Source organism: Lepidochelys kempii, chromosome 1 (assembly GCF_965140265.1).
Source record: "Lepidochelys kempii isolate rLepKem1 chromosome 1, rLepKem1.hap2, whole genome shotgun sequence".
Lineage (NCBI taxonomy): Eukaryota > Metazoa > Chordata > Testudines > Cheloniidae > Lepidochelys > Lepidochelys kempii.
The window spans coordinates 32550357-32570706 of record NC_133256.1 but is presented as its reverse complement, the minus strand read 5'-3'; the positions used below and the strand labels follow the sequence as shown (position 1 = coordinate 32570706).

At 37.3% G+C, this 20350-nt stretch overlaps 1 protein-coding gene across 7 annotated transcripts in view; it reads right to left on the bottom strand.

Annotated features, from left to right (window-relative positions):
* DYNC2H1 (dynein cytoplasmic 2 heavy chain 1) overlaps positions 1-20350 on the bottom strand; it is a 407641-nt gene that overhangs the window by 343682 nt on the left and 43609 nt on the right. For all 7 annotated transcript variants that reach the window (XM_073338445.1, XM_073338455.1, XM_073338435.1 and 4 more), the window contains exons 19-36: positions 19599-19714; positions 17259-17386; positions 15649-15798; positions 14485-14690; positions 13698-13853; positions 13492-13606; positions 12859-13029; positions 12299-12681; positions 10529-10661; positions 10326-10443; positions 9792-9904; positions 9570-9689; positions 7079-7229; positions 6018-6220; positions 5115-5297; positions 4693-4875; positions 1534-1757; positions 343-458 (exon numbers count right to left, since the gene is read on the bottom strand). In XM_073338445.1, the coding sequence (XP_073194546.1) occupies positions 343-458; positions 1534-1757; positions 4693-4875; positions 5115-5297; positions 6018-6220; positions 7079-7229; positions 9570-9689; positions 9792-9904; positions 10326-10443; positions 10529-10661; positions 12299-12681; positions 12859-13029; positions 13492-13606; positions 13698-13853; positions 14485-14690; positions 15649-15798; positions 17259-17386; positions 19599-19714 (2969 nt within the window). The remainder of the gene's footprint in view (positions 1-342; positions 459-1533; positions 1758-4692; positions 4876-5114; positions 5298-6017; positions 6221-7078; positions 7230-9569; positions 9690-9791; positions 9905-10325; positions 10444-10528; positions 10662-12298; positions 12682-12858; positions 13030-13491; positions 13607-13697; positions 13854-14484; positions 14691-15648; positions 15799-17258; positions 17387-19598; positions 19715-20350) is intronic.

The following is a 20350-nucleotide window of genomic DNA, read 5'->3' as shown; positions in this document are numbered from 1 at the left end:
CATAAAATTCCATCCTGTATTTGTGCTCTGGTTAGCAATATTCAGTCGGAATCAGATATGGTAGCCCAAGAGTAATTAAGATTTCATTTGCAAGAGCTCTCTCTTCAACTTTTCAACTCCGCAAATTATGTGCACTGAGTTTCTGTGGGTTATTTAGTTATTTATTTTTATTTGGGAAAGCTTTGATTAGAAAGGGCTTTCACAGAGGATTATCCTTTTGAATAGTCTAGCTTCCTACAATTCCAGGGCATATCACCTGGTACTTGAATGAACAAGAAGGCTGTAGATATTTATTTCAATATAACATCTTGATTGATCAAAAGCGAACCAACCCAAGCTTACTTTTTTCCTTCATTCCATTTTTCTTCAGGTGACGAAGGAGATTGCCACATCCTCTCAGAGCAGTCTTCAGTGCTCTTAAGCCCCAATCATAATGTTGCTGGGGTGTCAAAAGCTCCCTATGTTTTTAAAATATTAATATTGTAACAGGTTGTAACAGCTGCAACTCCAGTACTTGTAGCTGATCATTGAGGAATTGACATTATACATTTTTCTGAAAACCAGAGCCATTAGAAAATAATATAATGTCCAGATGCAGTACCATTTTTCTTGAACTTCAGAGATAGATACACATGAAGTTGCATGTTTCCAAACTTTCAGAGAAGCAGTTTCTTCAAAAGCTAGATAATAATAATATTTTTTAAAAAAATAGGACCTCTAATAGTTCCCTCCCTTGGTTTTTGCGATATACACACAAATGAAAAAGTGCAACTGTGGTTATTTGGATGTCAGCTACTCCCCCAAAAATCACAAGTGCATGATTTTTATGGAGGCACTGCACACTCAGGAAAATAACCATGTGTTCCCATTCAGACAAACAAATCGGAAGATGAAGAAGAAAAAAGCAAATCAAAGTGTGTGTGTGTGGCAGAGACAAATTAATAAAAGTATCATATATGAACTTGAAAAATATTTATTTTAATACTTTTATTACCTATTAAAGAGAAAATTGCATTTATATTCAAGATGCCAAAAGAAAGGAAGGAAACAGTCAGGGTCTTAAGAAAGCAGTATTTTCCCATCTTGGGATTATAACTGGAGTTCCTGTATTCTTACATTACTTACATATAAAGCAGTGCATCTCAATAAAATTCAACCTATGTTTTGTTCTTACAGATTTACATATTACTAATTTTGGAGAACTGTGTTTGGTAGCATTCAAATACAAGATATTCTTGTTCAATGTAAAACACCTTAAGGAGACTATAGGCATGAGACAGCAACTCTATGTTGCTTATGGTATATAGCTTTATGAGGGTGATTTCTGGAGTGTCCATTTCATAAAAATCACAGTAAACATACAGGAACAATGTTTAAAAGATTTCTATAGCAATCTTGTCAAGGTTTGGTATTGAATGAACTGAAATGGAAGGAAGGTACAGTGACATAACATGATGGGGAAGTACTACACTTCACAAAAGACAAAAGATATATATTGACAGAAATATGATTAATGGAACAGAATGTGCTTACCTGGCTAGATTAAAAATAGCCACCAACTTTCTGCCAAGTGTTTTAGCATCTTTAAAACCTTCTGAATACAGAATAACTTCCGCAATGAGTTCATTGTCTGGACGAGTCATAGCAACTGGCCTAAAAAGCTGTTTGAGGTTATCAGGCAGTTTTTGTCTTCCTCCATAACCTTTTCCAGCAGGATTCATAGTGATGAAAATTCCAGAATTGTGATCCATTTCAACCTGGCATTAAAATCAATATATTATCATAAAGATAGTATTTTCATCTCTATGTCCTTAGTTATGAAATAACTCATGTACTTAGAACACTATAAAATACCACTGTATGCTGTGGTGGTATTGCCATGTCAGTCCCAGGATAGTAGAGAGATACGGTGGGTGAGGTTATATCTTTTATTGGACCAACTTCTGTTGGTTGAGAGAGACAAGCTTTCAAGAGCTCTTCCTCAGGTCTGGGAAAGTTACTCAGGGTTTGTCCACACTACCGCACGGGGTCGATCTACGATATGTAACTTCAGGTACGTGAATAGTTAGCTAAAGTCGATGTACTTAGATCTACTTACCGTGGTGCTTTCACTGCGGTAAGTCGACAGCTCATGCTCTCTCGTCAACTCCGCTTACACTTCTCATTCTGGTGGAGAACCAGAGTCAACGGGAGAGCACTCAGCGGTTGATTTATCGTGTCTAGACGTGATAAATCGACCCCCCGCTCAATCGATCGCTGCCCGCCGATCCAGCAGGTAGTGTAGACAAGCCCTCAGAGTGTCACAGCTAAATACATGATCAAACAGATGGATTATGTGCTAAGGGGTCATTCAAGGTGAAATGGCCTGTTAACATCCCAGTAGTCATAAGACAAAAAGGAGGGTTAGTGGGTTACAAACTGTTGTAATAAGCCATGAATCCAGTGTCTTTATTAAGATCATGATTTTTAGTGTCTAGCAAAACTATGAATCAAAGCTCCCAGACTCATCTTTTAATGGTGGTGTGCAGGTTTCTTTTGAGGATGAGGACTGATAGGTCAGATACAGAGTGATCGCTTTGTGAAAGAGTGCTTACCCACAAGTGATATGGTGTTTTGTCTTTTTATCATTTTCCTGTGTCAGTTCATCTGAGAGTATAGTGATTGTCTGGTTCCACCAAGAGTTGTTGTTGGGGCATTTAGTGCACTGGATGAGGCATGGGTAGGACCCATGGATCTTGAAAGGTGTGTTGTGGGGGTTGTTGATCATTGTAGAAGTGGAGATATCTCTGTAGGTTTTGCTTTTGTTATTCTGGTAGGCTCTGGTGCCACTTTGAGTTGGTGTGTCCTGGTCTGTGAGGAGCTTGATTCTGATGATGAGGTAGGAGAGGCTAGGAGGTTGTTTGAAGGCCAGAAGAGGGGATTCAGGAAAGATTTCTTTCAGGATGGGGTTCCCATCGAGTCTTGGTTATAGTTGTTTGTTTGTGTGTGGTATATAAACAACTACAAGCCAGACTTCATAAAGCATTCACTCTATATCTGACTTGTCAGTCTTCATTCTCAAAAAAAACCCTGCACAAAAGGTTTCAAGAAAGAAAATTTTCAAAAGACAAGCCTGGGAGCTTAAATTCATAACTTTGCTACACACTAAAAATCATGGTCTTAATAAAGACAGGTTTCAGAGGAACAGCCGTGTTAGTCTGTATTCGCAAAAAGAAAAGGAGAACTTGTGGCACCTTAGAGACTAACCAATTTATTTGAGCATGAGCTTTCGTGAGCTACAGCTCACTTCATCAGATGTTTATCAGTTTCCACGGTAAACATCTGATGAAGTGAGCTGTAGCTCACGAAAGCTCATGCTCAAATAAATTGGTTAGTCTCTAAGGTGCCACAAGTCCTCCTTTTCTTTTTAATAAAGACACTGTATTCATGGCTTATTACAATAATTTATCCTATGATTACAGGGTTGTTAATGGGCATTTCACCTTGAATGATCCCTTAGAACAGTGGTTCTCCATCTTTTTGGGCTCAGGACCCATTTGTAAATTCTTATGGCCTGTTATTACCCAATAAATAGTCTGGTGGTGGAGGCCCTGGGGCAGAGACAAAACTAGGCATTTTAGTGCCTGGGGCAATCAAACATATTTGCGTCCCCAATTAGAGGTGATACGTGGCGGTGGGGAAATCACGTGGGGTAACATCCCCGCCCCCCCCCCCAGGTTTCTTGGGTGCGCTTCCAAACCCAAACAGGCTGGGTGACCCGCTAAGATGAGTCAGAGGGTGGAGGTGGAGCTCCCTCTCTGAGCGCTGCAATGCCGGGCTGGCCTCACCAAGCCCTGCTGCGTGGGGCTGACCCAAGCCACTCCCTATGGGTTTGCACCCTGGGTGACTGACCCACTCTGGTTACGGCCCTGCCTTGGGTGATTATGGTTGGATCCTGCCCACACTCAGCCAACAGCGGCAGCTCCTGCAGCTCCTGTGCTGTGGGGCTGACTGGGCTTGGCTCTCCACTCCAGGCACTGCAACCTCTGGGGTTGCAGCGCTGCTCAAGTTTGATCCCATCCCTTGACTGGACCAAATTTGTGTGAGTGAAGTTGTGACCCGGCTCATACGATTGCAATGCCATTCACACAAATTTGGCCTACCTGGACTTCCATCATCATGAGGGCTAGGCCAAACCTGAGTGGTGCTGGGACCCCAGAGGTTGCAGTGCTTGGAGCAGGGAGGCGAGCCCACCTAGCCCTGTCAGACAGGAGCCATAGGAGCTGCCACACAACCCTTTGAAACATTCAGACAACCCAATTTTGGGTCCAGACACACAGGCTGAGAAACCTTGGCTTAGAATATGTGTTAACTACTTATGCTAACCTATCAGTTCAATGTTGTATTTAGCTGTGACATTCTAAGTACCTTTCCCAGACCTGAAGAAGAGCTTTGCGTAGCTCAAAAGCTTGTCTCACTCACCGACAGAAGTTGGTCCAATAAAAGATATTACCCTTCTTGTCTCTTTATAAAATAATATTAGAAATTTTGGGCAAAGATCTTCTTTATGTATGTGGGATTTATATACTGGACCTAAAACTGGTATACTTGTTAATAATACAAGGGTTCACAGGGTTTTTAGAAGACACTTGATATTAGTGACAATAGCTGAACAGTTTTCAACAAGAACAAAAAAAAAATGCTGTTCTATACCTCCTTGCCAAGCAGTTCACATACAGGTCTATGCTTCTTCAAAGCATGCTGAATTGTCTGAATTTGCATGGACACTGCAGACAAAACTGCCTCCTCCAGCCTATTGAACTCATCAAAACATCCCCAGGCACCACACTTCACCAAACCAACAAAAATACGTCCCATCGACTTCACATCAATGCCCTTAAAATAAAAGAACATTGTTTATATGTTAAATACCATGAAAGAAATCAATGAAGATTTTCTTCCTAGTTCCACTATGAGGTGTCTTATTGCCATTGCAAAGAGCCTAACGTTTCTATTTGATTATAAAAAAAAACTCTGTTAAATTTCACTAAAAGCTTTTTTTTTAAATTGTTCTTTAAATCCATATTGCATAGATACTCATCTCCTAAAATATATAAATATGTACATTAATTCACCTCATCACAATTAAAAACTAAAACTTGTCTTCCAAGAAGTCCACCCAAAGCCTTTACTGATTCTGTTTTTCCAGTTCCAGCTGGGCCATAAGGATTTCCTCCGAGGCCCATCTTCATAGCCTGAGTAAGAGTTAAGTAGCACTTATCTGTCAATGGTGTATAAACAAGTTTCGGGGAATTACCCTGTAGAAACAAAAGATATATTGCATGGATTAATACACAGAAACAAGGTCAATAAGTTAGCATTTCACTCAGTTTGGACGAAGATAACACAGATAACAAAGATAACACAGAATTCCAGATTACTAGCTGCCCAAGTTTGAGGACTACACTTGGGGCCATTCAATTTTTTGATTTATATTCACAAAATCTGTTAGAACTACTGCCGAAGTGTTATGCAATCCTTTATAAACCACAGATAGAGGCTCAAAAAAGGGAAACACCTGCTACATTTTCTCTCTCATAGACTTCAACAAACATTGCCCTCATATACCCAAGAGCATAATTTGTTCCATATTGTTAAAAAAACATTTTATTCAATTTAAATACATCTCAAAATTTCTTTCAAGTTATCATTTTGCCCGCATTTGGCATTTTATCTAGCATTGACATAAATGAGAAAGTAAGAATCATACTATGCTCTGCACTTTAATATAAAAGGTGTATAAATCCACTCAAGAATTCAGTATCGTGGGTATTTGGAGCTAAGAAGCATCTAAAGATTGAAGAAACACTACTACACCATTTTTCAATATTTTCTGCAAAACAACATCGTAAAATGGCAACTGACAAAATGGAAGCCAGGTGGAAGCAATTGTGGAGGTAAAGCTGCATCCCGGAACTGAAAGCTGAGCACCACACACATTTGAAAGCCAACAAAAATAGAATAAAAAAAACCCATACCTGATATTCATAAGTGTACTGGAGCTCAGCATCTACCATTTGAATGTAACATTTCTGTTCTTTCAGATAGAATCTGAGTTGTTTTTTCCAAGCCCAGTCACCAACACTATTAATCTGGGCTTGATTTAGCTGCTTCACCACATCAATGTTATGAATAATATCAAGAATCAGTGCTTTAAGCTTGAGCTCAAGGATTCCAGAATCTGTAAATAAATACAATTATTCACAAAAACACCATAAAGAAGATTGTCCTTTAGCCACTTTCAACTAGTTTATGTTGCTGTTTGCAATCATAGAATTATAAGGTTTGACGGGACCACAAGGGTCATCTAGTCTAACCCCCTACCAAGATGTAGGATTTGTTGGGTCTAAACCATCCCAAACAGATGACTATCCAGCCTCCTTTTGAAATAGCTAAAAAACTAAAGCAATCAACATACAAATGAGAGGTTGATATAGTTACTAGATAAAAGCTTAACAGCCAATACACTTTAATCTAGAATTCAGCAGTGACCAGATGCACAAGGATAAGTATTGATGGACAGTACACATTATAATCTGCACATCATATTGGTATTTTATAGGCTTGTAATGTTATATTTAAGTCAAGAAATAACTCCAAAATCCAATAAAACATCATAGTCTCAGGGGAAAAAAAAACACCTGGATTTATAGAGAATGTGTAGACATGATACCATGTCTATCGAATAATATCTGGCCAGTTCCAGTGAAACATAACGTTAGAGATCAGTAGATGAAGACAATGATATAGAACCAGATTTTGTAATGACAAATTATTAGTAAATGTATTAAATAACAAAAACATCAAGATAAAGGAAATGGATAAAAATTGAAAAGGAAACAGATTCAAACTACCTAATAATGTTAAATATAGAATGAACACATGGAAAAGAAAGGACATTCACTGTGAAAATATTAAATATCCCAAACCTGGCCATTACTGGTAGGTCACTCAATATCATTTCTAGCTCAGAGGAATGGATTGCTTAGCACCTTAAATTTATTTTAAGGAATTATACACTTATGATCATTTTTCATACCTACTCTCCCTGGATCTTCCATACTAGTATCTATGCTGGTATAATGTTCCAGTTTAGCCATAAGTTCTAACTCTATCTGCTGCAGGTTATGCTCTTTGATAGCAGTTTCAACATCTTCAGTGAACTGAATTTGTTCTGCCAAGGAAAGAATCTATTGACAGAAAGAATAAAGTAAAGTTTTAGAAATAGGTAACCAAAAAGGACAAAAGATTTTCCACTCATTTATAAATTCTCATGAAAGCTTACTGTTTAAATAAATCTTTTTAGTGTATTAAATTTTATCATGCCAATACTCCACTCTCCCTTAAAAAAAACATAGTTACTCTGAAGGTGCCCCCAAGAGCAAATATAATTGTATTTAAAACTTACTAAAATGTAACAAACAGCTGCAAAATAATTTAGTATAGCTATTGCCTTCGGTGCTATATTACGATTACTGTACATTCACTATAGCAGCCTATTGTCTGAGTTGTCACATTTCAGCCAAACTCATTGCTTAAGGGAGATCTCCACAGTACTGAAAAACTTTTCATGAGTAGGAAGCAATATGGATTTGTTTCACCAATTTCACTACTACTTTGTAAATCTGAGTGTCTCTCTCTTTCCTTCCTTGCCTTCGATTCCACTCCCGAAAAATATGCCAGAGGCTAAAGAGAGCTACTCACTGCCAGTACAATATTCTCCCCTTATTCACACCGAACTTCAATGCCCTCTGAAACTCGTGCCCAGAGTGAGGAGCTCAGTAATAATCAGAAGAACAGAGAATCAATATCTTGGCCAAAACTGGGTATTAAACCAGGCACTTCCTCGACTAAAAGCATGGAGTTTCTCAGGACAAATTTTTTGGTGGCCTCAGAGTGCGGCCACCAACTCTTGCTGGCGGCCACTCTCATACTTTTTCCTAAAATACTTAATTAGCTTTAGGAAAGCCAAATAAATATGCACATATACATGTCCAAATCATTGTAATTTATTTATTGCTAGCTAGTAAGTCTGTTGTCAAAAGTGATATTAACAAACATACAGGTATCACTTTCCACAGCAGACTTACTCCGCCATGCCAAGCCTGGGAACAAATTAAGCCCTGGATGGAGGGTCAGGGGAGGCAATGGGAGCCAGGGGAGATGGGGGTGAGGGGAGACAATGGAGGGCTGTAGCCTGAAACCCTGCAGCTAGAACTTGTTGCCCTGCTACCCCAGGGCTGAAGCCCGAAGCCTGAGCCCACTTCTCCACTGGGAAGGTGGGGAACTCACTGGCTGCCTGCTCCTACAGCATTGTGCCCCAAGTGACTCCAGAGAGGGGCAGGGCCAAACCCCTGCTGGTGGCCCCAGCAACCAACACCAACGCAGTCCATCCAGGAGCAACAGGAAAGGGGAGGGGGCGCTACTTTCCCTCTCCCACCCCATCACAGCCCAGGAGGCTGTGGCCGGAAGAAAAGCCCCTGGTGGCTGAATGAGGCCACAGTGGCCGCATTTGAGAAACACGAGCTGTAATGGATTCATACATAACACATGCTGAACTACAGGTTCCACTTCCATAAGTTACACGGAATAGGAACTCTCTTCTCATCAAAATTCCACTCTTTGCTTTTCCTGTAAAGCAGGAAAAGTTAAACACCAATGACATAAGGAGAGGGGCAGGCCGTGGAGCACAGCACTCCCATACTCTCAGCATGATGAAGGAAGGCAGAAGATTGCAATGGTTTACCCAGATGAAGTGAAGATTTATTTCAACTAAAAAGCCAACACAGGCAGCTCGCTGCACCAACATGGACCCCATTAACATCAGTGGGGTTTCACATGGATCCCAGTAACATCAATGGGGTTTCACATGGACACAAGGATCTCCCCACACATATCAGTCAGCAGGATCACAGCCTAAATCATTACAAAAGGTTAGTCTGAATGAATATACATTCTTAGGGTCATATTGATAATAACTCTCTGTGTCTATGATTTTTACATTTAAAAAAATGTATATATTATTTGCAAATATTTATTAAGTCAGGATTGGTTCAAGCAATATAAATTCAGATTAACAGTGTTAGCTAGTGTTTATATTATATTTTTCTTCAACCTGTCATTAGTACATTCTCTTTCACTAGCATTTTCTACCCAAGTTATGTATGAACTTCAAATACTATTCTAATAATGGTGTTTTGAATCAATAGCAGGAAACAGTTTCTGCATCACTGATTAGCCAGGGACCTGATTCAACATCAATTGAAATCAGTGGAAAGACTCCCGTTGATTTAAATGGGCACTGAATCAATCTCCCAAGTGAGCAAAGAGTTCTATTCTACAGATGCTTATAACATTGCACATTCTGAGTAATTTCTATCTACCTAAAATCAAGACATACAGCAAATCAACTGATTTTTCAAGTCTGTATATACTTCCAAAGCAGACCTGTCCTTAGGATCATTCCGAAATTGAGTTCGTTATATTTCAATGCTGAGACTAAATCAAAATGAGATTGTGTCACCAGCTACCTGGGAAGGAAACAGTGATGGATCAATTGAACCTTGTGAACGTCTTCCAGCAGTAACACAGTCAAGCAATAATTGTTTCAGTGTGTCCTTCATCTCCAAAGCCAAACGATTTAACCAAACCTGGCAAATAAAATATAAAGGGGAGGGGAAAAAAATCACAAATCATATAGCAAACATATTTACCACAATTGCTGGTAATATATTTGGACCTGGTTCTCTTACCTCAACATCATTTGACAGAAGAATTTTATTTTTAAAAGGCACAACTTCTCCTTCTAAAGATTTCATTGCAATTATGTTTTTAAAGTCCCCATCAAAGCTGACACTATTAATGCCTGTTAATCAGAAAATAACAATATCTCCATAATTAAACTCAGCAAGTGATTAAATACAATCTAGATGATTTAATGTAGAATTCTTAAACACTTGTTTCTTGAAAAAGCAGTTACTTAGGAAACAGTCAAAAAAGTTAAATAAATTATTTTTGTACATACAATACAATATTTGTGATAATTAAATAGATGAAGATAAAAAGTCCCTCACAAGTTAGAGATATTTTGAAATATTTTTTTCTTTCTTTGCCAAATAAATGATGAAATATCAAAAACACTTTCCTTTTCTAAGCTATGTTATGGTAACAGAAAGTAAAGAAACAATTTCTAGAATAGGTTCTTCAGGGTCAAATGACTGTACTTCTGAATAAATACATTTTGCAAATGATAACTAATGCATTATGAAAATACTAATTTAGTTTACCAGCAAAAAGTTTCTTAAGGTGAGACTGAATTACTGAAGGATTAGTGGACTGTCCCAAGATTTCTAATAAATCATCGTCTCCAATGAAATAGAATCTAGGGAATGCTGAACGCTTTTCCTGTTTAAAAAAAAAAATAATTGTTGTTTTAAGCACTGAAGTATTGCCTTTTTATAAAATTATATATTAAGATAAGAAGTTGTACCTCCAGAAATTCATTCAAGGATTTTTGACATCTCTGAAGCTGGTCAAGTATGGTAATCAACGCATTCCTCATTCCTGTCCGAGCATTCAGTGATGTTATTCTATTGTCCCTCTTGATATCTACCATTATGGATCTTTAAAAAAATATAACCTTAATTGTTTGTAAATCTACCACTGCACTTTGTCCAAATATCTCTCTTTTAAACATCTGATTAAAACTCAAGAGACAGATAAGTAATATTAAATATTCAGCAGTCAATATCTGAATGTAAAAATTGCAACATTTATGTCAAATTTCTTCCAGTTAAACATTAGCTAGATCTACTCCTATCATACTGTTTCTGATCATGACTCTTCCTTTACTTCAAGACCCCTCTATCCAAGAAGTCCCATTAAGTTAAAATTTTGACCATTTTTTCTTCTAAGTGCCTCCATCTCTGTCATTTCAGCTCTATTTTTAAGCTCAACTACCACATCTAAACTAAAGAAACTCATTTGTGTGTATCTTTGGACACCACTAAAAACTACTCCCTGTTAATCCTCTCTGCATGTCTTGATCAAGTAAAGTTGTTTCATCTCAAATTCCTTCGGTGTAATATTTTTGGAAAGAGAATTACTTCTCTTCGTCAAGAAATCTTTTTTCAAAATCCAACATCTCCACTACTTCCTTTCTCAAATAAGACCCTCTATTTGCCTGCATTGTTCATAACCCTGGCCATCATACTTGACTCAGAACCTTTATTCTCTTCCCACATATCCCGTATCAATAAATCTTCTCATCATCCCTTTTGCAACACTAATTCTTTCTATACCATTGCCTCAATGCAACCTTTGCTGAAATCCTTATGCATGCCTTCATCTCCCTGTACGTCCTGTTTGTTTTGCATTAATTCACTTTGAATCTTGGCTTACAGCTGTGCAAAGGACATTATACAAAATTGTCATAAATATAAAGGGAAGGGTAAACACCTTTAAAATCCCTCCTGGCCAGAGGAAAAACCCTTTCACCTGTAAAGGGTTAAGAAGCTAGGATAACCTCGCTGACACCTGACCAAAATGACCAATGAGGAGACAAGATATTTTCAAAGCTGGGGCGGGGAGAAATAAAGGCTCTCTCTGACTGTATGATGGTTTTGCCGGGAACAGAACAGGAATAGAGTCTCAGAACTTAGTAAGTAATCTAGCTAGATATGCATTGGATTCTGTTTTGTTTAAATAGCTGAGAAAATACGCTGTGCTGAATGGAATGTAGATTCCTGTTTTTGTGTCTTTTTGTAACTTAAGGTTTTGCCTAGAGGGATTCTCTATGTTTTGAATCTGATTACCCTGTAAGGTATTTACCATCCTGATTTTACAGAGGTGATTCTTTTACTTTTTCTTCTATTAAAATTCTTCTTTTAAGAACCTGATTGCTTTTTCATTGTTCTTAAGATCCAAGGGTTTGGGTCTGTGTTCACCTATGAAAATTGGTGAGGATTTTTATCAAGCCTTCCCCAGGAAAGGGGGTATAGGGTTTGGGGAGGATTCTGGGGGGAAAGATGTTTCCAAGCAGGCTCTTTCCCGGATATATATATATCTGTTAGACGCTTGGTGGTGGCAGCAATAAAGTCCAAGGGAAAAAGGAGAATAGTTTGTATCTTAGGGCAATTTTAACCTAAGCTGGTAAAAATAAGCTTAGGGGGTTTTCATGCAGGTCCCCACATCTGTACCCTAGAGTTCAGAGTGGGGAAGGAACCTTGACAAAAATAAAGTTGCGTTTAATAACACTGACCTGAAGTCTTCATCAACTCTGTTAAAGCGTGCCTGCTCTTTGGGTAGAGCTCCACGACCAAAAATGGGTTCCAAATACACCCACTTCCTTTGAATCTGGTTTAAATTCTGCAGGTATTCATCCAACTCAGCAAGTTTTTTTTCCCAGATAGACACTTTATCCTCAAAGCCTTTGTAATATGGAGAGTCCTTTAGGGACTGAAGAAGACAGCGATTATCTCCAACCTGGTTAACTATGTCTTTCCAGTCTTTAATTAGTTTGATAGTCCTGCTCTGGCTGTCTTCATAATCTGTTAACGTAAAGACTGCTCCAACACCCCAGAGCTCAAGCTCACGTAAGGCCTCTCTGATTGTGACTTCACCTTGCGCCCGACTATTCAAATCCTATTTTAAAATATAAAACAAAAAAAATTACTACTTATATAATAGAAAACATATAAATGAGCAGAGGAAAACAGTTTTACTAGAAAAATACATAACTTCAGTTTCCAAAAAGGAATAAAAGCTTATAGAACGTATGGTATAAAAAATGAATAGAATTACTTGTGAAATAATTCATACCTTAAGTGCTGCTGCTTTTTCTACAATTATATCTGCCACTTTGAGTAGATCTCCAAATAACAAATTCTCTAGACTAGTGCCTCTAGGGAGACCAAGAAGACGAAAGAGATCCAGCCAATGATCTGGAGACAGGTGTTCTCCTCTAACGTATTTCAGGACAGGCAGTGTCATCTATGGAAAATAATGCAAATTGGAATATACCAAGTTTTTACAATAACTATATCTATTCCGTTCTACTGCCATATACTGTCAAAACATAACAAAAATATATTTTTCCCACTATGTATTGAAAATAAATACGTTTAAATTGAGATCTGCTTTGTATTTTCAATATACTAATTTTAATATTTGGTATTATGCCATTAAGGTTGTTTTATTACTAAATGTGTCTCAAACACATTGAAAAAAACTGTAATGATTGTCCTGTTCACTGGAAGTAGCTCAAATGTACTTTGAAATGAGTGATACGTTTAAAAATAGTTGCAGGAGATATTTTGCTGAACACAAAATATCCTTAAGGCTCACTTTAATACACAAACAGACCTCCATGTAAATATACAGAGTGAAGCATATTACCCAGTAATACCAGAAAGCATTTTGCTTTGATTTCCCCTTGTATAATGAGGATCTTACTTTGTATTTGTCCACTTCTCTTTGCAACTTCACAGTCATTACAGTGTGTTCTTCCATCTTCCTCAGCTTGTCATGCCAGTTCAACAAGAATTCCTCAAACAGGTAAGTCTTACTCCTGTACAAAAATCAAATTTTAAAAAGAGCACAATAACACAGTACTGCAACAATCAATAATCATGCATAAAAGTTTAAAAACAAAAGCAGACCTAAAAGTAATCCAGTCTTCTTTGGCTTTTTCCTGAAAACCTTGATGAAACTCTTCATATAGTGCCCATACTTCTGCACAGCTCTCAATATCTCTACATACAGCTTTTGACAAAGAGAAATCAGGCTCTTCTAATTCAAAATGATGGCAGTCCTCGCTGAATAAAAAAGATCATTGCATTGTTATAATATTGCATATTGAAGCTATGATCCTGGACATGCTGTCATACATGCTTAACTTTACCCATGTGAGTAAGTCCATTGACTTCACTGTCCAGCAGAACACATTATGTTGCATTCCCCAAGCGGAAAAATATGTAGCATAAGAGATAATTATCATATGCAATGAACTTCCCTAGCATTCACAGCTTTCTTCTCCATATTTTTTCATTCCTTTGTATTAAAAAACAGTACTAATTTGTCTCCCAAAAACTTAAAGGAAAATAAATTATCTTTAATTGTTTTTCTCTATAAGTAGTATCCTATATAGGATTACATGCCATTTAGTGCATAAATTCAGTTGTTTCAAAGCTTAATAGATTTTCAGAAACTTCCACTTCACAAGCGTCAGTTCAGAAGAGTCAAGTTATATAAAACAATGAAGTAAATCCCTGAAGGTTAAACAGTACACTGAAATATAATTAAAATAGGATTTATTAAATTATCTTTTGTGTTCACTTTTAGTTAACTATTAGTTAATATTTTCTGACCCACCAAAGAGCTGCAGCTGCATGATTTACTGCAGAACATCCATAAAATAACATGCTATATACAAATAAATATACATACATCAGTTTTTTCTTTGTGGCTTCAAGTTCATCGAACTCAATTTTCTTTTCCTTTATGGTCAGAGCACTTTTCTCAAGCATATCCTGATGGCCTGTTTCAATGATATCATCGTTGGGCTTTAGTTGATCCCAACGAGCTTTAAACTTTTCTAGTTCTTGAAGATACACATTAACACGTGACATCACATTTCCTTTCATCACTTCAATCTACAAACCAAAAGAGTTTAAAAAAATAAAATGTATTCCTTCAGTAATTTATTTCTACAAAGTTATACCTAATCAAGATCAAAATAACCAACAACCTTTTAACTTGTTTTCAAAAAGGAGTACTATTTTTTTTACTCTTCCCCTTAAAATATTTCAAAATTTAAGAGAATCTGGTATGGATATGCATTTCCTGATCTTGTATTATATCATTTTACATCCACTGTAGTTACATATAATATTTACATCTGTTCCTCACTAGTTTATCAGCTATCTTGGTCTGATAAACAGTTTTTCCTTATATCCACATTTTTTATTACAGGTCTTAGTGGTAAAAAATAAACAATAATTATAATTTTTAAAATCATCTACAGGTTCAAAATATAGGTGATAATCATGGAATCAGCAGCACACAAGAAAATTATTATGGCTGCATTGGTCCCATTGAGCCCAGCAATTCACCTGCATATTGTCCATTGCAGGATTGCGGACATAATATTTAGCATAAATTTTCAGAAAAATTTCAAATATTATGCAACAATATTAATAAAATTTGTAGTAACATGGTAAAGTTGACAAATGTTCATTTTTAAACTACTATATTCTTTTCATTTCAATTAATAAAAAGAAACCCATGAGGTGAGATATTTAACATAGTTGTGATTCTAGAGTGAGCTCCTGCACCTGCACAGTACCCTAGCTGACTTCACTGGTACTTTGTAGGGGCACAGAGATCATTTTAAGATCGGGGCCTACAGCAGTATCACCTGATGCTAGTAATCTTTCCAGTAGTTTAGATGTTCTTTCTATAAAGGCTCGCACTGATGCCATTAAACTTGGTGCCAATACTAAACTGCAATATCTTTGTGGGGGTGTTAATCCAGGAGAAAAAAATGTGTCTTCTAACTAATTCAAAATGAGATCAGTGCATTTGAGTGAATTACTAAACCTTCATTCTCACCTGTTCCTTAATCATAAGTTGATGACTTTCCATCATTAATTCAAATTTATCCCACATAGCTCTCAGGTTGCTGATTGTGTCTAAACCCCCACCAGCCACAGTCCGCAAAAGCTTGTTTTTATCTTCAGCTTCTTGAAACTGGAGAAAAATCTAAAGTTGAAAAGATATTTTATACATGTATGAAAAAATTTCAATAAAATGTGGCATTTTTATGCAAACTTGTTTAAATAAAGACACAGTGGTAATTAAGAATATTTATATATTTTTATATTTATATTTAATTCTGTTAATATTTATCAAAGTAAAACTAGACAAAGGTAAATATGGGAGACAATACAGAGCAATTAATATATGTATGAAAACAGCAAGCAGGAGGAGAGAAGTTGAGAACAAATGGGAAATCTATTGATATATTAGAAGAAGAATGAATTTATAGTCTGAAAATAAGGAGAAAAATTAAGTCACCTGACTGTTTCAGAGATTATTTTTTCATACACTAAAAAAGCCCAATCAAGTTAAAAATCATGACAAAAATGATGATTAAGTAACACTACAAAAGTCAAAAAAATTGAAGTAAAAGAAGACATTAGTGAATATGTCCCAAAATGCCCTGTTTTGAGTGCATTCATTTCAAAATGAAGTGAAGACAACAGGTACTGAGACTCAGGGACAGTATTGCTCTGTGGATTATGGAGGCTTAATCCCCTCCAATATCCACCACCTCCACAAAACAATTTCTACAGAATTTAAGCATTCATTTGAAAAAAAATATATATATATATATACACATACACATACACACACACACACACGCATATGCACATATTACTAGTCATTACATCCAAAGTGAAACCAATACAGTATTGTCTTACTGAGTATGCAGACAAAGTGACTGAAATAATAGCTATAAGAGAAGGGTCAAGTGCCCATACATTGCAATCAAGTGTTTGGTGTTGAAGACTAATAATGACAATTCAGTAAATATTTTTAATTAATTCACTGCCAATCACTTCAGCAGAATCAAATTCATCCAACATTCTTAGATGCAGTAGCAAATGTAAAGGGGAGGTAATCCTCCCATCATTTTTTTAAAAAGTACTTTTTTTAAGTAGCAAAGCCCTGCAATATAGTTTGTTTGCTCTCTCTCTTACTCTCAGCACCTTGGTACCTTCCTGGTGAGTTCATGCCCTGCACAAGTGTGGTCTGCAGAAGAAAACTCAGCTGCCACTAGGCCTTTCATTGGTACCTCACTTAAATATGCATCATATTAAAGAAGCAGGGATTTTTAAAGACGAAGCTAAAATTTAATCACAGGATTTTAAGATCTTCCCCTCCCCCATTTTAATAGAAGCCAAATGTTATCACCATAGTCTAAAGGTCCTGGGAAACCACTCTGATTTGAATTTGCTGTGTAAGTGAGGTGTGGTGACACACAATAATTGACAGAAAACACAAGGAAGAAGCAAGAAAAACATTAAAAGCAACAACAACAAACTGTTGTAGCAAACTCTACTAATAATATTTTGAAAAGTATTTTGCTCAGGCATACTAAAACATGACTAAACTTTTTGCCTAGATATTTTCCTGACTATGATCAAATAAAATCCTACCTCTGCTTTTTTTTCTTGTAAATTTCCATACTTTAAATTATCTTCTCCAATTTCATCTACAGTCTGGGGCCTAATTATTAATGCTTCTGTGGCATCCGTAAGAAATGAAGAAATATCATGTAGATGAGCTATATAAAGAATATTGGAAAACAAATTTATTACAAACAAAAATATCCATGATACCAGTCTTAAAAATCAGATAAATGTGTGTGCTAGACAGTCACTTGAACTACATGAAAGATGGTCCAGTTGTTACAGGATTAACCTGGGACCATGGAGAGACAGGTTAATTCCCTATTCCACTTACTCACTCTGTACTTCAGTTTTCCAACCATAAAGTGGGGACAATAGCACTTCCCTACCTCACAGAGCTGTTGTGAGAATACATATATCTTCAAAAAAAGGTTATGTGGCATTCAGATATTAAAGGAATTAAAGTCATATAAATACCATAGATAGATCGATAACAGGGCAACAAGGGGGAATAAGAATCACCTCTGCACAGGTACCTAGACTATGGGTCCAGACACATACTCCTTTCTCTCCCAGAGCAGGGGAGCAGGAAGGAGAGGGAGATGGGCAGAGACCTGGCTCTGCCTCCCAAAACACAACAGCCAACATGAATAAGCTCTCATGTAATTTGCTGCCAGTAGAGGCTTACTGCTGGGGTAGTGCAATTTATGTAGCACCCTTTACTTGTAGCCATGCCTAAAGGATACAATTTAGCCCACAGTAAGGTGCTATTCAATATGAGTCAGGGTGGAATAATTGGAAACTAAGGCTATTATTGTTTTAAAAAAAATAAACTGTCCAAGCAGGGCTAATAAGCTATGCCAGTGTATGTCACTACAAACTACAGGAAGACTGCAGCTTGTCGCTGTGGACAACCTAATCGCGCAATCATACTGTGGCAATTGAAATACAGACTTCATAATGTTGGTATTGCAGAGTCTATAAATCTCAAAAGACTTATGGGCTAGATCAGTGCTTCTCAAATGCGGCCACCATGGCCACATGCAGCCACCAGGGCCTTTTCTTTCAGCCACAGCCTCCTGGTGGTGATTGGGGGGAAAGCAGTGGCCCCTCCTAAAAAGCCCACTCTGGAGACACAAACACTGGAGGAGCAGACAGCCAGTGAGTTCCCCGCCTTCCCAGAGGTGCTGGGGTCACACTTCAGCCCTGGGGCTTTGGGCTCCATCCCCCAGGCACGGGGCTTCAGGCTCCCGTCCCCTGGGTTCAACTCCCTGCTCCCCTGGCCCCTGTTGCCTCCCTATCCACCTCCCCATCCAGGACTTAATCTGTCCCTGGGCTTGTCAGGGCTGAGTAAATCTGCTGTGAAAAGGGATATTTGTATTTGTTAATACCCCTTTTCACAGCAGACTTAGTAGCTAGCTGTGCGGCTGTGGAAAGTGATGTTAACATACAAATATCACTTTTCACAGAAGGAGACTTACTAGCTAGCAACCAAAAAAGCAAAAGAAACAACAAAAAAGACAAGAACGTGCAAAGCACCTTATTTGTGTTTCTATTCTGTTCAGGTCCAGTAAAGAATAGAGACAATTGTATATTTTTATTATTGAGTCTACCAAAAAAAAAACCCCTACATAAATAAATTACAATGATTTGGACACTTTTATGTGCATATTTATTTGTTTTTCCTAAAGCTAATTAGGTATTTTAGGAAAAATTGTCAGTGTGGCCACCAGCAACAGTTGGTGGCCGTACTCTGAGGCCACCAAAAAATTTGTTGTGAGAATCTCTGGGCTAGATTGTGCCTTAAGGCACAGTACTATACATTTGGTGATGTGTAAGCAGCATTGCATCTAGGAGCAACACCATTAGACACTGTACCTCAAGGACATCCCTTCGAGATACAGTTCGCTCCCCCATCCCTCTTGCTCCATGGTGGACAGTAATTTGCTATGGCCTATATCATTCCCCTGTACCGTTGTAGGGATGGAGCAGGAGTTCTGTCCATTCCCTAGCCTCAACTACCCTCAAACTTTCAAGAATGCTTCTCTAGAAGAGTAATACACAAGAAATTTCATATAGATGTGGTTATTTCTGGCATAGTTTTTGGCCAAATTAAGTTTACAGCATCTTTTCCAAAGCCCAAAGAAGTCAATGGAAAAGATAAACATTGACTTTGAAGGGTTTTGTATCAGGCCCTTAATGGAAAACTAAAAACATACTACTTTTGCTCCAAAACAACTTTGGATCTTCAGTTTTCCCAAGGATAAAAGATTTTTTTTTAAATAAAAAGGTTACTATATATAATAAACACAACAAAAGCAAAAGCCAAAAAAAAAAACCACCACCAATCAGCCACCACTTATTTACCTTGTATGGACTTTCTTAAAGACAGGACAAGAACATCATAGAGCTTCTGTATAAGATCATCAATCACAGTCTTCACAGGATTGCAATTAACAATTAAACAATCTATCTTGATGGTGCTTCAAGATTCAATATAACAAATTCCAAAATATAGAATAAAAAGAGAAAAGATTAAAGGTAATATGCTCTTTATTATACTTATTATATAATAAACTTTAAAAACTGTCATTTCAATACTTTATACATTATCTTCAATATTTTCATAGTTTTACAACTTAATATTTTACTAAGAAAATTGTTCATATAGAAGTGCATAAATAAATGTGGCTTAATGTGTGTATATGTAATTATGTTCAAATACTACAATAACTGTATATACAATTTTACTGGAAGCAATTACAGGCTAAGACCCTGACCCTGCAAATACTTATGCATGTGCTTAACTTTACACATGAATAGTGTCACTGAAGTCACAGGGGCTACTACACATGAATAAAGTAAAGTACATTCTTAAGTACTGGGAGGATTGGGGCTTTAGATCTTGATCCTGCAAGAGTATCTGCTAACCCAGACTTCTGCACTCTTGCAGCGCACTGACATCCATGTGGATGGGAATTCACAGGTACAAGGGTCCACACTGGCATATCTCAATATGGGATCAAGGCCTCAGGGCCCAATCCTACAAATACTAGGCATATGTATTACTCATGAGCATAAGTGTTTGCAACATCAGGCCCTAAAGGCCCCAAGTACTT